At 46.5% G+C, this 19,595-nt stretch overlaps 1 protein-coding gene across 3 annotated transcripts; it reads right to left on the bottom strand.

Annotated features, from left to right (window-relative positions):
* Positions 8,338–18,973, bottom strand: AKR1A1 (aldo-keto reductase family 1 member A1). 3 transcript variants are annotated; one of them, XM_018043619.1, is made up of 10 exons: positions 18,532–18,685; positions 17,664–17,814; positions 14,398–14,485; positions 11,287–11,406; positions 10,964–11,115; positions 10,169–10,364; positions 9,643–9,842; positions 9,321–9,393; positions 9,095–9,181; positions 8,338–8,481 (listed from the first exon to the last, which is right to left on the bottom strand). In XM_018043619.1, exons 3-10 carry the CDS (start codon positions 14,479–14,481, stop codon positions 8,416–8,418), a joined length of 978 nt encoding a protein of 325 aa, XP_017899108.1. In that variant the 5' UTR covers positions 14,482–14,485; positions 17,664–17,814; positions 18,532–18,685; the 3' UTR covers positions 8,338–8,415. The 3 variants fall into 3 exon arrangements, with proteins under 3 accessions (XP_017899108.1, XP_017899110.1, XP_017899105.1); XM_018043621.1 differs by lacking the exons at positions 17,664–17,814; positions 18,532–18,685 and adding an exon at positions 18,869–18,973; XM_018043616.1 differs by lacking the exon at positions 17,664–17,814.

The raw sequence follows: 19,595 nt of genomic DNA, 5'->3' as shown, positions 1-19,595 counted from the left end.
CTGAAGACTCTGCATGCTGCAACTAAAGAAAAAATGATACTGCATGCTACAACTAAGATCCAGCACAGCCAAAAAATAAATATTAAAAACAGAAAATGCACATTATATTCAAACATCATAGATCACTTACAAAAATGGACTATGTATCAGGCCACAAAGAAAGCCTCAAACATTCTAAAGAATCATTATCATGTAGACAATCTTCTCTATCCACAAAATTTTATTGCATTGCAAATTAACATCTATTATACATATAGTATAAACAGCCCTGGGATTAAAACATGAAGGAGACTTCCCTGGTTGTACAATGGATAAGAATCTGCCTGCCACTGCAGGGGACACAGGTTCAATCCCTGGTCTGGGAAGATTCCACATTCCTCTGAGCAACTAAGTCTGTGTGCCACAACTACTGAAGCCTGTGCACGACAACAAGAGAAGCCACCACAATGAGAAGCACTGCAATGAAGGGTAGCCCCCATTCGCTCCAACTAGCAAAAGCCCTGGTGCAGCAATGAAGACCTAGTGCAACCAAAAATTAATTAATTATTTTAAAAAAGAAGGAAAGGACATAAGAAAGACAGGGCAGGAATCAACAGAGAGAAATTAAAGATTAACATAACTAGAAACTAGTTCTTTGAAAAAAAATTATAATAATAGAAAAATACAGATAGCAAATACAAAAAAAAAAGAAAGTGCAGAAGAAATAAGTACAATGGAAAGATAATTGTATTAATAATAACTATACGCTAATAAATTTGAAAACCTAATGGAGTGATCCTAGGGAAAAAAGTGGCAAAACTGGCACAAGAAGAAACAGAGACTTTAAGTAGATCAATAAATAATACACGTTTGAAAATGGTGGTTGAATTACCATTTCCCTCAAATGCCCAGATGGCTTTATAGGTGAGGTTAACACATTCCATGGACAGAGGAGTGTGGTGAGCTACAGTCCATGGGATCGCAGAGTCGGACACAACTGAGTGGCTAACACTCTCACAACATATTTTCAAGAAACATTTCCATACGTAGGGGAAAAAAAGCTTTTCTAGGATAATAATTTTTTTTTGGTAGTGCTGGGTCTTTGTTTCTTTGCACAGGCTAGTGGGGGCTACTCTTCATTGTGGAGCACAGGCTCTAGGTGCTCAGGCTTTAGTGATTGCCATATTCAGGCTTAGTAGTTGTGGCTCACAGGCTCTAGAGCAGGGGCTCAGTATTTGTGGAGCCTGAGCTCAGTTGCATCAAGGCATGTGAGATCTTCTTGGAGCAGGGATCAAACCCATGTCCCCTGCATTAGCAGTCAGATTCTTACCCACTGTGCCACCAAGGAAGTCCAGAACCCTGATTTTTATTAATAGATTTAGGGAAGACTTTCAATTAAAATGGTGGGTTGAGCACATGCATTCATACATAGCAATGGGGGCGGGGCACTCCACAGGCCACGTGGGATCTTAGTTCCTCAACCAGGAATTGAACCTGTGCCTCCTACAGTGGAAATACAATCTTAATCACTGGACCAGGGAATCACAGACTTAATCACTTTTTGCCAGGGAAGTCCAAAAGGTAATGTATTCTTGATTCTAAAAGTAGAAAAATATAAAAAACAGAGTTGCCAGCCCATTTCACTTATGAATGTCATTGCATATATCCTAAATAAAGTATTAGCTAACTGCACTAATCAAGACAGGGTAAATTTTGCTGCAGTAGCAAGTAACCCCAAAACTTCAATGTCTTCATTCAATAAGATTCAGTCTTCACTCATACCATATTTTCATCTCATGTGAGCTGGAGCCTTTGCTTTGTGTCATCCTCACTCTGGGTCTCAAGCTGATGAAACAGCGACCGTAAATTATAATGTAGAGTATTGCTTGTCACCGTTTCAGATGGAAAGAGAGAATATGTTGGAACGTACACTTGCTCTTAAAGCGTTCACTTGGAACCAACACATAACTTTTCTTTTAGTTGGTCAACACAAGTCATTTTAATATCTCTGGAATACTAGAGCAATACTAGAGCACTTTAATGCAAAAAGTGACACCCTGGATCTCCACACACAGAAGTATCATCTACCTCTGTTGTGGCAGAATTGAATGGCTCTTGACCTCATGTTCATAGCTCATGGTGATGTTTACACTGTTGTCAACACAAATTATTAAACTGTACAGTCAATTAGAAAGAAACATCCCTAGGGCCTCCCGGGTGGCTCAGTGGTAAAGAATCCACCTGCCAATGCAGGAGACATGGGTTCAGTCCCTGGTCCAAGAAGATCCTACACAAGAAAGGAAAAATAGAAGAAAAACAAAAGAAACATCTCTAAAATTAAACAGCCTTGGTTCTCCACTCTATTGAGAACTGTTAATTAATTCAGATAGATCCTGGGTGTAGGCAAATGAAAGAGAATGAGATTTAAATGTAATTGAGAAGTGGATTCAATCCCTGGGTAGGGAAGATCCCCTGGAGAAGGAAATGGCAACTCACTCCAGTATTCTTGTCTGGGAAATCCCATGGACAGAGGAGCCTGGCAGGCTACAGTTCATGGGGCTGCAAAAGAGTCAGACACAACTTAGCAACTAAACAACAACAGTAATAACAGAAGTCCATTAATTATCCTGAAAAAAAAAAATGCTCTCCTGTACTCATTATACTAGCTCAGACTTACTTGTCATGTTGTATAAAACAACCTATTTAAACCTTGATTAGCCAAACGCCCAAGGGGCAGGGAAATAAAACAAAGACACATCTGCACAGACATATTTATAGCCTCGTGAATATACAGATGTCAGAGTGCAGATGATCCTCAAAGAGGAAAATCAACAGAACTTGTCATGAACATTCTAGCAGTAAACATCTCAAACAAACAGATTTTCAATGTTTTACTGCTTTGGACAAATGTAAGGACTCCATAGATCACATTTTCCTGGACAAATATTGTGATCTCTTTCAAATGTATGTTCTTAGTCCTATTTTTCCAAGTATTCTCTTTCTGCCTGACTTTGACTGCAAGGTTCATATTCCTTCTCCTACAGAACATCACAAGGCCTCATTTTCCCTCCTCGAGTGTGAGATAGCCCCTCCTCCCTTGCAGACCACAGAGCAGTTTCTGAGAGAGGTTTAAGACTGTACTTCTATATAAGGAATTTTGATATAAGGAAATGGAATGTGGTGGTGCTAGCCTCTGGCTGGTGAGCACCCCCTTCCTTCTAGAATATAGTCTTATAAAGGCAAGTCTCATTTTATTTTATTTTTTTATTTTTATTTTTTTTTAAATAGTAAAGGCAAGTCTCATTTTAAAATGAGTCTCTGGTCTTTTACTCAAAACAGTCATGTAAAGAATCATTTTTGCAAAACCACTTAAGGACCTCATAGCTTGTTGTTGTTGACAGTTTGTTGTTGTTGTTTTGGGCTATACTGAATGGTATGTAGAACCTTAGTTCCCTGACAAGGGGTCAAACCCACATCCCCTACACTGGAAGTTCAGAGTCTTAACCACTGGACTACCAGGGAAGTCCCAAGGACGTCATGGTTTTCTCAAAGTCTGTCCTTAATACCTTGATAAGCCAAGTATCTTCTTTTGAAGTCTAGTGTCTTAATCTTTGATTTTCTTTCCCAGTTAACTGTCAGATCCTCACTTTTCTATTGCTTTGGGTATAATGTGTTAAGTTCCCAATATCGCTTCATTTCTTCTTAGACTTGTTATCTTTTACAAGATGTGCAATTCCACTTTTCAGTGGATGTGCACTGTACTGCTCAGTGATTTAGACAAAGATGTCAACAGAGAAATGCTAACATTCAGCAGGGTGAGATGTCTGAGTCAAGAATGATTTCTAAATATAGTCAGTTTACTCGTGAATACTTTGATGTTATGACAACTTTCACTTCCTGATATAAGCTGAATTATGTCCTCCTCCCTTAAATTCTTATGGTGGTGGTGGTTTAGTCGCTAAGTAGGGTTGACTGTTATGACCCCACAGACTGCAGCACATCAGGATAATCATAGGATTATCCTGGCGAGGATACTGGAATGGGTTGCCATTTCCTTCTCCTGGGGATCTTCCCTACCTAGGGATCGAACCCCCGTCTCCTGCACTGCAGGCCACCTCCTACATTGCAGGTGGATTCTTTACCTCTGAGCCACCAGGGAAGCCCCTATGCTTAAGTACTAACTGCTAATACCTCAGAATGTGACTGTACGTGGAGACAGGGTCTTCATTCATAATGAAATCATTATGATGGGCCCTAATTCAATATGACTGCCTTATAAGAAATTTGGGCACAGGGAATTTCCTGGCAGTCCAGTGGTTAGGACCCTACCTGTTCACTGCTGGGGCCTGGGTTCAATCCCTGGTCGGGGAACAAAGATTTCACAAGCCATGCAGCATGGCCAAAAAATAAAACAAAACAAAAAAACTCAAACAAAAAAAAAAAGGAAACTTGGACACAGATGTGTACAGAAGATAGACAACATAAAGTCACAGGGAGATGTCCATCTACAAGCCAAGGAGAGAGGCCTAGAACAACCTTTCTCTTACACCAGAGGGAACCTCTCCTGCTTTGATCTCAGGCTTCTAAATTTCCAAAACTGTAAGAAAACAAATTTCTGTTGTTTAAATCACCCATTCTGTGGTACTGTCATGGCAGCCCCAGCAAACTAATACACTTCAAACTCACATTACCTCCTAACTGTGGAAACTTGGATCATGAAAGGGTATAAGGAGGATAGGGAATCATACAGCAAGCCACCTGGGGAGAGTGAGATCAGGAAAGATGTTCCAGAGAAGTGACAGCTAAATGGAATGTTTAATAATAGATGTTCACCCAACAGTGGGCCAACAGGTTCCAGGTAGAAAGGACTGGAGATGAAAGACTAACTTCTCAGGTTGCTAGATGTAAACTATTAAATTTAGAATGGATGTATCCATTGACTGTCTTAATGTATCCATGGACTGTCACTCACCAGACTCCTCTGTCCATGGAATTTTCTAGGCAAGAATACTAGAGTGGGTAGCATTGCCTTCTCCAGGGGCTCTTCCTGAACTAGGGATCAAACCCAGGTCTCCCGCATTGCCAGGCAGATTCTTTACTGTCTGAACCACCAGGGAAGCCCCAGTGTATAGCATGGGAAACTATATTCAATATTCTGTTATAAACTATGACAGAAAAGAACATAAAAAGTAAGAAGGTACATGTGCATGCTAAGTCACTTCAGTCGTGTCTGATTCTGTGATCCTATGGACTATAGCCTGCCAAGCTCCTCTGTCTGTAGGATTTTCCAGGCAAGAATACTGAAGTGGGTTGCCACGCCCTCTTCCAGGGGAATCTTCCCAACCCAAGGACTGAACCCAAGTCTCTTTCGTCTCCTGCACTGGCAGGCAAGTTCTTTACCACTGGTGTCACCTGGGAAGCCCTAAGAATGTACATATGTATTTAACAGAGTCCCTGCAGTACTGCAGAGATTGGCACAACATTGTAAATCAACTATTGTTCTGTCGCTAAGTCACGTCCAACTCTGCGACCCCACAGATTGCAGCATGTCAGGCTTCCCTGTCCTTCGCTATACCCTGAAGTTTGCTCAAACTCATGTTCATTGAGTCAGTGATGCCATTCAACCATTGCATCCTCTGTCGCCCCCTTCTCCTTTTGCCCTCAATCTTTCCCAGCATCAGGGTCTTTTCCAATGAGTCGGCTCTTCGCATCAGGTGGTCAAAATTTTGGAGCTTCAGTTTCAGCACCAGTCCTTCCAATGAAAATTCAGGGTTGATTTCCTTTAGGCTTGACTGGTTTGGTCTCCTTGCTGTCCAAGGGACTCTCAAGTCTTCTTTAGCACCACAGTTTGAAAGCATCAGTTCTTCAGTGCTCAGCCTTCTTTATGGACCAACTCTCATATCCATACATGACTACTGGAAAAACCATAGCTTTGACTATACTATTCATAAAAAAAAAAAAAAAAAGACTAACTTGCAACATGCCTCCAACAACTTTTTACTAATCCATTTTCCCCACTGCTCTAGTGCTGTTATTTCTTCTTCTTCTTCTTCTTCTTTTTTTGATAGACAAGAAGGGGATATATTTAAAGAGAAACATTCCACAGAGCATGGGCCATCTCAGAAGGCAAGAGCAGCCGTGCTGTATTTCTAAGATACAAATCATGCCATCTTATTCCTGCTCAAAACTCCTCCATAGCTTCCTGCTGCATTCAGGATTAAAAAACCTAAAATCTTAACCCAGTCTCCTAGGCTTTCCGGCATCAGGTCCCTATCTTATTTCAGCATTATTTCATACCATTCCACACACCCCATCACCCCCGCCTTGTTTTCAGTTTGTCACAGAAGACTTCTTTAGGTTTTTCCAATAGCTTCCTCCAGTTACAAAGTTTTCCCCCAAGCTATCCAATTTGCATGGAAGACTATTACCACTCTCACCTCTTTTAACAAATTATTCCCTACTCATCCTTCAGATCTTAGCCAATTAAATCAGTAGGCTTCTTGCTCTGTGCTTTTTCACAGCACTTCTCCCAACTGTAATTAAACTAATTATGCAATTACTTAGTCCGTCTCAAGTAAACTGCAGGGACCTGTGTCTTAGTTATAGCTATATCCCCAGGGCCTAAGCATTTGTGTCTAACCCATATAAGGACTCCATTAATATCTTCTGAATGAAGAGCAATGGTTCAACTAGAAAACTGAGTTTTGTATGATTGGAGTTTAGAGGGTTTTTCCAAAAACCCTCCTAAAATCTCAGAAGTCTCTGGTGGGACCATAAATTATATAAGATAGGACCTCAGGTCCAAGTGACAAGCTTCAGTGCTGACTCTGCCACCCTCGGGTAGCCTATGCACAGTGACTATAGTGTCTGAGAGAAAAAGCCTTTGTCCTGATTCTCCAGGCTGGGCCTCCCAAACTTCAGAATTTACTCGAGAGTCCCCTGGACTGCAAGAAGATCCAACCAGTCCATTCTAAAGGACATCAGTCCTGGATGTTCATTGGAAGGAATGATGCTAAAGTTGAAACTCCAGTACTTTGGCCATCTCATGCGAAGAGTTAACGCATTGGAAAAGACTCTGATGCTGGGAGGGATTGGGGGCAGGAGGACAAGGGGACAACAGAGGATGAGATGGCTGGATGGCAGTGTGAGTGAACTCTGGGGGTTGGTGATGGACAGGGAGGCCTGGCGTGCTGTGATTCATGGGGTCGCAGAGTCGGACACGACTGAACTGAACTGAATTCCTAAATCTAGGCACTAATTAGGAGGAGGGGCAGGGTGTGGGAACTCAAGACCCATGCCCAGCAGAGCCAAGAAACCACAGGACTCGGATCTCCGTCCCTAAGTGACAAATTTTTATTATTCTCACAAAGGCTACTCTGGGGCGGCATGCAGTGCTAATAGATGCCACTAGATGGCGATACTCCACTAATATATCTAACTTATGAAAGTCTGAGCTTCCCTGGTGGCTCAGATGGTAAAGCATCTGCCTACAATGTGGGAGACCCCGGTTTGATCCCTGGGTTGGGAAGATCTCCTGGAGAAGGAAATGGCAACCCACTCCAGTATTCTTGCCTGGAGAATCCCACGGACAGAGGAGCCTGGTAGGCTACATACAGTCCATGGGGTTGCAAAGAGTCGGACACAACTGAGCGAGCTTCACAGCTTCACGTGAAACTTATGACCAACCTAGACAGCATATTAAAAAGCAGAGACATTACTTTGCCAACAAAAGTCCGTCTAATCAAGGCTATGGTTTTTCCAGTGGTCATGTATGGATGTGAGAGTTGGACTGTGAAGAAAGCTGAGCGCCGAAGAATTGATGCTTTTGAAGTGTGGTGTTGGAGAAGACTCTTGAGAGTCCCTTGGACTAAGGAGATCCAACCAGTCCATCCTAAAGGAGATCAGTCCCGGGTGTTCATTGGAGGGCCTGATGTTGAAGCTGAAACTCTAATACTTTGGCCACCTGATGCGAAGAGCTGACTCATTTGAAAAGGCCCTGATGGTGGGAAAGGTTGAGGGCAGAAGAAGGGGACGACGGAGGATGAGATGGTTGGATGGTATCACCGACACAATGGACATGAGTTTGGGTGGACTCTGGGAGTTGGTGATGGACAGGGAGGCCTGGTGTGCTGTGGTTCATAGGGTCGCAAAGAGTCAGACACAACTGAGCGACTGAGTCAGACATGACTGAGCGACTGAATTGAACTGAACTATGAAAGTGGAAATGGAATTCAGCTACATGCTTGTTTCTCCAGAACCAAGAAAGTAAGGGGGTTTGGGCTCAGGGCAGGTAACACCTAGCATCCCAATGAGAAACAATTTCCATACCAAGTCTGACCAGACAATAAGACAAGCAAGTAGCATGGATGGATACTCCAAGGGCTTTATTAACTCCTTTCTGTGGAGAGATGAAAAGGAAGCCAGGAAGCTGTGGTCTCAATATGGGTCATTGAAGGGGTACAGAGGGTGCCCTGCATCTCTTGGGACCCTCTTCCCATCCACCTGGAAAGACAGACAGATGACTCCATTAGCAGGAGGTGACATTCCCGCACCCTGCCCGTCCTCCTAGTTAGACATTCCAGGACATCTTTTCCCAAGAATCTTCCTGAACAGCTTCACCTGTGTACAGCACTATGACAGATGTCAGTGACAGGGACCTAGCCTCAGAGAATGCCACACGGTACCAAAAGCATTCCAGCACCAAACCCACAGCCTGGTACATGGCTGACTCTATCTTAGCTGGGATAAGGAACTATTTATTTCTCTTTCTAACAAGGTTGAGAATGCCCCATTTATACTGAGAAATTGTTACGTGTCAGGAACTGGGATCATTTTACACAAAGGAAGCTAAAGCATAGAGAAGTTAAATCACTTGCTCTAGGTTACAAGGTATTGAGAGTTAGGACTGGAACTCACAGGCTAAATGCCTTATCCCTGAACCAGATTACTTCTGGGAGCTCAATAAATAAAAAACAGCCCACTGTGTCCAGGACAGCAATCCTACCAACAATACCATCCTGCCAAGCCTCTATTCAGCAATATGGAGGCCAGACTTGGGCCAGAATCCTGCCCCGAATCTCACATTCCCTGATTCTGGGGGGTGATACACACTCACCGTAAGCATGGGCACAATGAATCGCAAATTTTTATTCAGGGCATCCAGCTGCTTCATCTCCTCTGGGCTAAAGGTGAAGTCAAACACCTGAGAATGGAAGGTCGGGGTCAGGAAAGCCACTTTCGTGAGTGGAATTTGGGGTTCCAGACCACTGCCTTTTTAGCCAGAGTCAGGGTCAGACTGTGTCCCAGTGGGCTAAAGAAGACAGGACAGACACATCAAGTACCTGGATGTTCTCAAGGATGCGGGAAGGCGTGACACTCTTGGGGATGCAGCTCACTTTCCGCTGGACCTGCCACCTAAGTAGGGGATGGAAGTAAATGAAACAGTTAGTACTCATGAGCATTTTGTCCTCCATGCAGTCTTCTCTGAGCTCCTAGAGCCCCCAAGCCCCACTGGAAGAGGGAACAAGCCTCAGAATGGCCTCTCCCGAGATAACACAGCAAGATTCTCAGCCTCATTCAGGCATTTGGAACCCCTCAACCCGTGCCTCCCAGCCCAGGAGCCCTCTCCCTATCCTGATTGTCTTTGCCTAAGACTGCTCATACCTGAGCAAGATCTGAGCTGGAGACCGACCATGCTTTTCAGCCAGTGCCAGGACCACTGGCTCCTTAAGCAGGACAGGCTCCTCAGGATCACGCCACGCACGATCAGAGGAGCCCAGAGGGCTGTAAGCAGTCACCTCCAGGCCTCGTGCTTGGCAGTGGGCAATCAGCTCATTCTGAGCCAGGTATGGGTGGCATTCCACCTAAACCAAGAAACAACCTATCACTACGGGGTGGCCGCAGCTGGCTTGCTGGCCCCACCCGGACATACACGTTCTGACCAGCCCTGAATCGCTGACCCCCCACTTCCCCTCACTCTGCTTTTCTCACTCTCTAGACAGTTTTCCATTGTCTATTTCATTCTTTTCCCACACTTCAGAGGATTTCTGCACCAACACTTCTGACAACTTTCTAGCTATTTCCTGAAGTAAACTCATCATCTGCCCACTCATGTTCATTTACACACATGCACGCACACACATACATGCACACCATCCCCAAACCAACTGATCTGCTTTGCTGTGCTCACCTGTAGGACAGCTGGGCGCACAGAGGCCACGCTGAGCACATCGTCAATCTGCCGACTGTTGAAGTTGGACAGGCCCAGAGCCCGCACCAGCCCCTTAGCCACGAGTGCCTCCAGAGCCCTCCAGGTCTCCTTGTAGTGGGTGGAGTCATAGCGTATAGTCCCATCAGCATTCTTAGGGAAGGGGCTGTCTCCTCGCCTGAGTGAAAGACAGCCGCCCAGGTATGGGCATGTAGGCTCCTGTCTACCTGCCTGTCCAGCCATTCTATATCCCATTATCGAAGCCCAGAAAGGGTAGAGGGCCAAGAATGAGAAATAAGCATGGTTTTTCACCTTTCCAGGTCCTGATCCAAGTGTTAACTCCATATGGAATGCCCATCCCCCCTCTCTCCTTCCTAGGCACAGATTATATCCCCTCCCCTCTGGGAAGTCATCCTTAACTCCCTCTGCCCTGCCTCGGGAAAGTGTACTGTAGGCGCCTACAGTCTTCTTCAAGTACAGAGCATGGAGCTATGGTCATCTCCTCCCACACCCTCTGTGGGAGCTTACTCTACTGCAACCCCAAGGCCGAACGCAGCAAATGCTAGAACATTTCTCCAATGTAAAAGGCAGCAGGAGGACTCATCTGTATATACCCTAGGATACATGCCATGTGAAGTGGCACTCCTTTTTTCTGTAGCTAGACTGTAGCAGAAAAGACTGAGTGCTCCTCTCTTGTTCTGCTCCTATAACTTACAAAAAGTTACTAACACGACTCCCCCAGCCCAATTCCTAGATGAAGACCCTGGCAAGGCTCACTCAAAGGCGTAAGGCCAGTGCATCAGGTACAGGTCCAGATACTCCAGCTGCAGGTCAGCAAGTGTCTTCCGCAGGGCGGGCTCCACATCCTCGGGGTGGTGCTTTGTGTTCCACAGCTTGGAAGTCACAAAGAGCTCCTCCCGAGGCACCAACTGGGACAGGGGACAGAGTCCACAGTGAGAACAGCCAAGGGCACCCAGTCTTGCCCATCCTCACCTTTGGGAGAAGAATTAGAAGGAAGCTGATGCCAGATCCCTCTAGTCAGCCCTTAGCCCCAGCCTCTGAGTCTTCTCACCCCACCTCTCTGTAGCCCCAGTCCTCACCTTGCCAGGTCCCACATTCTCCTTCAGGGCTTCCCCGATTTCAGTCTCATTGCCATAGATAGCAGCGCAGTCAATGTGGCGGTAGCCTACACTGAGGGCATACTTAATAGCTGCTTTAACCTGCCAGGTGAGAAAAGCAAAAGTTTTAACGTTGTTGGTCTGGACCAGAAACTGCCCTCCTGAGGGTCACTGATGGGGGGAGGGGGCAGGAATTTACCACTGTAGTCATCCACACAATGGAAGTGAGAAGATAGAAGATGGCTCCAGTCTTGGGGACCAGAAGTCTCTGTGGAGACCCCAAACCCTTCTTCCTCCCCCCCACTAACTTCCAAGGTTCCTTCCTATCCAAGCGATCTCAGCAGGGCCCAACAAAAACTAACAATATGCTCCCTGCTAGATGCTCAGAAGACGGATGGACACATTGATAGGACAGAAAGCAGAAGTATAGTCATGGAGATAGGTCCCAACCCTGAGGAGCTAGTTAGGAAAATGTGATACACAGGTAAGTAGTTCCTAGAGCAAGGCCACATGGAGACAGATGCTTAGAAGTCATGGGCGACTTCCCTGGTGGTCCAGTGGTTAAGAATCCACCTGCCAAAGCAGGGGACATGGGTTCCACCCCTGGTCCAGGAAGATTCTACATGCCACGGAGCAACTAAGCCTGTGCATTGCAGCTACTGAGCTGGGGAGACTAGAGCCCATGCTGCACAATAAGAGAAGCCACTGCAATGAGAAGCCCATGCACCATAACTAGAGAGCAGTCCCCGCTCACTGCGCTGCAGCTAGAGACAGTCTGTGCGCAGCAAAGACCCAGTGCAGCCCAGAAAATGTAAATTAAAAAATCACATATATATATAAAGCTAAATTCCATTTTAAAAATATGTACATATTTAAAGGGGAAGCCATGTAGACCATGGCTCAGACAAGCAGAAGAGGTGAGGGAGGGAGAAGAGAAAACTAAGGAAGGTGGAAAAGTGAGATGGAAGCTGGGCCCAGAGTCCCCCACCAGAAGAGAATAAAGCAGGCACCAAGGAGGTTGATGGGTCAGTCAATCTGTTAAAAACCAGACTAGAAACATGGCATTAGGAGCAGATCCAAGGGCGTTAGGCCCCCTGCAACTCAAGATCCCCATTTAGGTGCAGTTACTATCCAGACATGTGCCCTTATCACCGACGCTGCTCCATCCCATTTCCCACTCCTCCATCCCTGACCCCATCTTGGCCCTGGCTCTGGCCTCCACCCTCAGCCTTCATCTAGCTCCTGGGCTTGTCACAGGCAGTGTCAGTGTCTGCCTACAGCACCAGACTCTAGGCAGCTGTAGGAAGGAAAGCAAAGGGAGAAAAGGCAGACAGGGTTCATTCAACCACGCCACCAATCCCAGCCTAAATCCCAGACAAAAGAGGCCACTATCCCTGTCAGAGTTCCTCCCAAACTTCTCTCAACTCTGACTCAGATTCCAAGAACAAGGGACACCCAGGTGGGAGCTGCTCCACCACAGGTGGCAGCTGAGTCTCTACCTGTGTCCATCTAGGAAAGCAAGTTTTCATTCCCAGGCCCCCCTGGGCTGGAAGGTCTATACCAGGGTTACTAAAGTTCAGCTAGCAGCTGCCTTTTGTTTTTTTTTCAGCCCTTGAGCTAAGAACAAGTTTTATATTTTTAAATAGTTATATAAGTACATAACCACCTGCATTTTGCAAGTTGTCTGACAAAATCTAAATTATTAACTACCTCGTCCTTTAAGAAACAGTCTGCTGACCTTTGGTATAAACAGTTGACTGAGTTGTTCTTTAAACCCTGATACTGCTGTGCGTATCTGGCTATATATTGTCACCCTGTATCAGGCTGCATATTGCCACTGTGCTTATTTAACTTATATGCAGAGTACATCATGCAAAATGCCCAGCTGGGTGAAGCACAAGCTGGAATCCAGATTGCCAGGAGAAATATCAATAGTGCAGATGACACCATCCTTAGGGCAGAAAGCGAAGAGGAACTAAAGAGCTTCTTGATGAAGGTGAAAGAGGAGAGTGAAAAAGCTGGCTTAAAACTCAACATTCCGAAAACTAAGATCATGGCATTCAGTCTCATCACTTCATGGCAAATAGACGGGGAAACAATGGAAACAGTGACAGAATTTATTTTCTTGGGCTCTAAAATCACTGCAGATGGTGATTGCAGCCATGAAATTAAAAGACGCTTGCTCCTTGGAAGAACAGCTATGACAACCTAGACAGTGTACTAAAAAGCAGAGACATTAGTTTGCCAACAAAGGTCTGTCTAGTCAAAGCTATGGCTTTTTCAGTAGTCATGTATGGATGTGAGTCGGACCATAAAGAAGGCTGAACACTGAAGAATTGATGCTTTTGAACTGTGGTGTTGGAGAAGACTCCTGAGAGTCTCTTGGGCTGCAAGGAGACCAAATCAGTCAATTCTAAAGGAAATCAATCCTGAATACTCATTGGAGGGACTGATGCTGAGGCTGAAGTTCAGGTAATTTGGCCACGTGATGCAAAGAGTCGACTCATTGGAAAAGACCCTGATACTGGGATGGCAGGAGGAGAAGGTGATGACAGAGGATGAGATGGTTGGATGGCATCACCGACTCAATGGCCATGAGTCTGAGCAAGCTCAAGGAGATGGTGAAGGACAGGAAAGCCTGGCATGCTGCAGTCCAAGAGGTTGCAAAGAGTTGACCAGGACTCAGCAACTGAATAACAACAACCTGCTGTGTGTAAGGAACCAAATGTGCAACGGAAGACACGATCACAGCACAGGGTGATAAATGGTACCTCAGGGGTCAGCCCAATGTCAGGCACAAAGGAGTCCCACATCTCCACAGCACTCAGTGCAGATCATCAGGGAACGGGCTGCTTCCTATGCTTGAGGCCCTGCTGGGTCCCTTAACCACTGCTCTGGATCAGTTGGGGAAGCCTAGAGCTCATTATGGGTCCCTTCTTCCCTTGTTTCTTCCCACCGCCCTCCAGGCTTATCACTATCAAATGTGAAGTATAGGAATGGGGGTGATAGAGAAAACACAAGGACCCTCTCCCAAATAGTGCCTTTTCCCTAGAAGAGGGGCAAGAACCCCCTTCTTCTGCCCCCATCCCTCACCTGGCCAGGGTCGCTCTTCCAGGTGCCCAGTCCAATCAGGGGCATCTTCTGCCCAGTATGTAGGAGGATACAGGAAGCCGCCATTGTCCTTGAAACACAGAAGGAAGAAAATGGTGTGAGGGTCAGTGTTGCTGTTGGGGAGACTGGTCAAGCCTCCTGTAAAACATGGGAGGAAGGGGGCACAGAGATGACAAGAGAACAGATACTGGGTCATGTGTATATGCCTGGGAGCAAAGGCAGCTGAGACAGGGCGCCCAGAACCAACCAAAGCCAGTAACTCCCAGACAAACACTAACAGGACCACCAGTCTGGCTGCCCTTCCTTTCACCAGGCTAAGGGTCTGGTTAAAGAGCTCTTAAACCTAAAAAGAAAGGCGAGGTGGCTCCCCAGAAGTACTCAACCTTGACTACATGAGGTCTCAGGCAGTGTAAGTAAGCAAAGGCCTTTATGAGACAAAGGGAGACCAGGTGACAGACAGAATCGAAGGATGAGATGAACGTTCCAGGAGACTGTTAGCACTACAGAGACTGAGTGCCTCTCACAGAGGTCTGAGCAGCCGTGCTACGAGGCCGAGTGGGCTCTTATAAGGGAAGTATCTTAGTTTTTAGATTAAAAAAGAACTGCAGGTTTGATCCCTGGGTCAGGAAAATCCCCTGGAGTAGGAAATGGCAAACCATTCCAGTATTCTTTCCTGGAAAATTCCATGGATAGAGGAGCCTGGGGGGCTACAGTCTACGGGGTAGCAGAGCCAGACCTGACTAAGCACGCACGCATGCGCGCGCGCGCGCGCACACACACACACACACACACACACACACACACCACACACACACACACACACACACCCCCACCCACACACACACCCACACACCCCTTTTGGAGACCACTCTTTCTGCTAAAATAAAAACAGTTCAATTTGGGCAGCAAACCATGGACCACTGAGGGCAATACTCTCTGTTACCAAACTTCTCAGGGACACAAACTATCCAGGATCAGGCAAACATGTCTGTACTTCACAGGAGGAACTAGCTTGCCAGCTGCTACCAGGGACTGTGGCTGGTTTCCTGGGCTTGATCTTCAACCTGCGGCCTCTTGGCCTCTGCCAGATTTCTCAGAACACAAGGGTTGGCTCTGAAATTACACCTAGGCTGAGAGTGTGAACAAAAACCTGGTCTGGGGGAAAAGGAAGAAGAAACCTGAAGCTTGCCTCTCCCCTTTCTTTTGCAGGTGAAACTGAAAACCAAAAAGGCTAAGGCTTGGGGGGCAGGGATCAGAGGTAGAAACAGTAAACACAGATCTTCAAAGAACAAACGCTCCAAAGGACAGATGGAAGGCAGAAGATAGATGTGCTTCTCTGTCAGAGGACAGGAAGTCATCCTCTGCCAGCTCCTGACTTCCTTATCTTCTGCCTGGGCATCAGCCTTTCAGCCTAGCCCTGTGTTAAAAGGCTCTGAGCTTGTCAGCATCTGCCTAGCTGGACCTCTAGCAGCATTCAGACACCCCCATGTTATTTTGGGAGAGGTTCAAGGTGGGAAAGAAAGAGAAGCTGAGTGTATAGGGGGGCGGGTGAGGGCAGTATCAGGACTCAGGTTTTATTAATCCCAGGTCAGTGCCTAGGTTCCTCCTCTCTGGGGCTTAGTCTTCCCTTCTCAGAGAAGTGCTCTATAGTTGCTGCCAGGATGCAAGAAACTTGAAAACACAGGAAGAAGCAGCAGTCTTCACATGAGTGTTCCCTGGCTGCATAGGCCTTCCCTCTCTGCCACCTTCCCCCACAAAAAATCCTGGTGTGCCTCAGGGTTCGGAGAAGGCAATGGCACCCCACTCCAGTACTCTTGCCTGGAAAATCCCATGGACAGAGGAGCCTGGTGGGCTGCAGTCCATGGGGTCGCTGAGGGTCAGACACGACTGAGCGACATCACTTTGACTTTTCACTTTCATGCATTGGAGAAGGAAATGGCAACCCACTCCACTGTTTTTGCCTGGAGAATCCCAGGGACGGCGGAGCCTGGTGGGCTGCTGTCTATGGGGTCACACAGAGTTGGACACGACTGAAGCGACTTAGCAGCAGCAGCAGGGTTCTGTCCTCAGTCCCATCTCGCTCCCTAGTTAAGCTTCAGTGATGACTTTAATCACTAATTCTTCCCACCCCAATTCTATATATTCACCTCCCTCTGGACATTTCCACCAGTATATCCTATAGGTATGAGACTTAACATATCCAAAACTAAACTTATCAAACCCAACAACAGAGCACGAGGAAATAGTTTAAGTTCTGGAGTTGCACAGACCTGGGTTTGAATCTCAGCTCCTCTATTTTGAAGAGATATTATGCCTAAAGTCCTCTGCACAGCGCCTGACCATGTTCTTTGTTCTATACACTCTGTCTTCCCAGGACTCAAGGCCTTGGATGACAAGCGTGAAAGCAAACCAGACCACACGTTCACAGTATAATCCATGGGGGTCTTACAAAAGCCGTCTAAAGTATTTCAGTTTGTTTGAGGCATTTCTGAGTATTATAAGATTAGGGTTTTGACAGGTAATGGGAAGAGGATTATAGCTTCTCCTGAACTTTGACGCCAGCACGGAAAGCCACCTTAAATATGAAACAGTGGCCAAGATTTGGTCTATCTGGCTGGGTTAAAAATCCTGTAATACTTGTAAATATTTTTTAAAAGATACTGTTTGCTCTAAACTGTAATGTAACACCTAAGACTGCAATACCACTCTCTGGACTTCTTGATGTATGTGAAAAGAATTTTAAAATATATACTCTTTAAATCTTTACCCAACCCATCCATATCCACCTCCAGGGCCACTGCTCCAGCTGTGACCACCCTTCCCAGAACCAGGGATTGTTCTGATCCAGTGAGGCCCCTCTCCCCGACAAAGCAGTCCCCAAATCTGACCATGTGACTCCCAGGCTCTCTTCCAGTAGTTCTCTCCTACCACCGGGGTAAAGTCCAGACTCCTTAGTAATACCCTTTATAACCTGGCTCCCACCTCCCCCATCTCTCCACCTCTTCACTTCAGACAACATATTCCAGACTCTGCAGAAGCAGCCACCATACTTGACTCCAGGCCTCTGCACACTTCCCTTCTGCACAAGTTCCACCTTTGGCTGGCTAACTGCAGCTCACCCTTCAGCTAGCTTTAAATTTCTGGCTCCTCCCATGTACTGACAGCTGTGCACAACACTGCATTTGTGTGCTCATTTTCCCTCAGAAATTTAAGTACTCCTCAAGGTCAGGGTCTGTCATTTGTCTAACCTGGTAGCTGCTACAGTGCCTGCTTCCCATTTCCCCTACCCCACACACAGGCAAACAGGGGAGATCTTGACAGCTGGAGGTGCATCTGAGAAAGTCACTGCCTCCATCACCTTCTTTCTTTACTTCTTAGACAACCTGGAAACAACGATTTCTGGAAAATAACAAAGCACTTTACCATCTCCGATTAAAAAAAAAAATTATTCCATTAGGCATTGCTCTTGTATTACAGATAAGAAATCTGAGACCTTGGGGGCAGTAACAAGACTGACCAGAACCCTCAAGACTCTTCTAAGGGAGGTCATGCAGCCCTGAGTATGGACAGGCTGAAGGAAAGAGTTAATTAATAATAACCCCATTCGGTGAAGGTTCAGATTTCAGTCTGAAAGAGCACTCGGGCAAAACAGAAACATGCCCTGGCTTTCCCAAACCCAAGGCAGCTCCCAAAGCTTGCGAACCCACGCCCCTCTTGCCACGTCAGGTTTTATTAATTTCATAATTCCTATGGAATCTGCGATTCCATGAGAAAGCCAGATTTCCTGGAAAAACCGTGTCGATGGGCAAACAAAAAAGGAAGATGGCAACCAAAACCTACAATCGGTGCATGTAGCTTTTAAGAGCTTTATCTCACTTAACTCTTGCTACAGTTCTGATGTAGGAACTGATTTTACCGCTGAGAAAACTGAGGGCCTGAGAAACTGAGGACTTATCCAAGATCATTTAGAGAATAAGAGGAAGCGCAAATCCGAAACCAAGTGTGGCCGCCTCCATTTGCTCTTCGCTCCAAACAAGGGGGCGGACACATCTGGAGTAAAGGTTCGAGGCCATCTCCACTGCGCCAAAGAAATAGGGCAGCAGAGGAGAGACTCACCTCGGCACAGAGGGTAAGAGGGTGGTATGGCTTCCCAGCTAGCCCTGCTAGCCACCAAGTGAGCCTCAGCTTCCGGGATAGGTGGGCAGCAGGAGAAACACGCCTGCGCTTGATGCAGGGACTTAAGCCTGGCAGTGATGAGGAAGCTCCTCCCAGAGGAGTGGCGGGGGCCGGGCGTTCAGCATCACGCGCGTGGTGGACCCCGCCCCTACCTCCAGAAAGAAGCTGAGGAGTGGAAGCCTGAGCTAGGAGGCTGCACCATCCGTTCCGCAGGACGGTGATGAGTGGATTGCCCACGAACATCCTGCGGAACGTGGGGCCACACAGCGTGTCCTACCGTGGAGCTTGTACACTGCACACCGCTGGTTTGCCGAACTCCCGCGTAAAAGATGCACGCGCCTAGGGTCACGTAGGCTGCCCCGAGGGCGGGACTAGGCCGCGCCTCTGCCTGGCCCACACTGCACCGCGCGCCGCCTGTGAGGCGGCTCTGGGCGGTCCCCGCTCTCCAGCCAGAGGGAGAATCCGGCGTCCTCATGGCGGCTTCTCCTGCAGTGGGCTCTTCCCTCTCTCCACCGAATAAAACGTAATTCAACGTTTAGACTGTCAGTATTTTTTTATTCATTAATACATACAGAACAACGCACAAATCTTAAACATGCAACTCTGATTTTTTCTTTTTCATTGTAATCAGCATCCAACGCACTTGCAGTCAGTCTCCTGTGAGGAAAGTATTCACCTTCCACTTTACAGATTGTGCAGACTTAGCAGGCTTTACTTTGTTCAGAGTCAGATAGCTATTAAATTGCAGTTCTGAGATTTGAAATAGCTTTACCATTCGGACTCAGAGGTGTCTTGAATTTGTTTTCCTTGGCAGAATGGACAGGAAGCAGGTTTGTCCTGTTATAGCTCTTTCTCTCCCTCACCTCCTACCTGCGCCTCTGTACTCTGCCAGCGCGACTCTTAACCATTTTTTAAGCTTATTTCTTTCTAGGCCACTCTGTGAGGCGTGTGGGAGCTTAGTTAACGAACCAGGGATCCAATTTTGGCTCCCAGCATTGGAAGGT

The sequence above is a fragment of the Capra hircus genome, chromosome 3, assembly GCF_001704415.2.
Source record: "Capra hircus breed San Clemente chromosome 3, ASM170441v1, whole genome shotgun sequence".
Lineage (NCBI taxonomy): Eukaryota > Metazoa > Chordata > Mammalia > Artiodactyla > Bovidae > Capra > Capra hircus.
The sequence above is the reverse complement of the archived record's forward strand: the minus strand, read 5'-3'. Positions and strand labels throughout refer to the sequence as shown.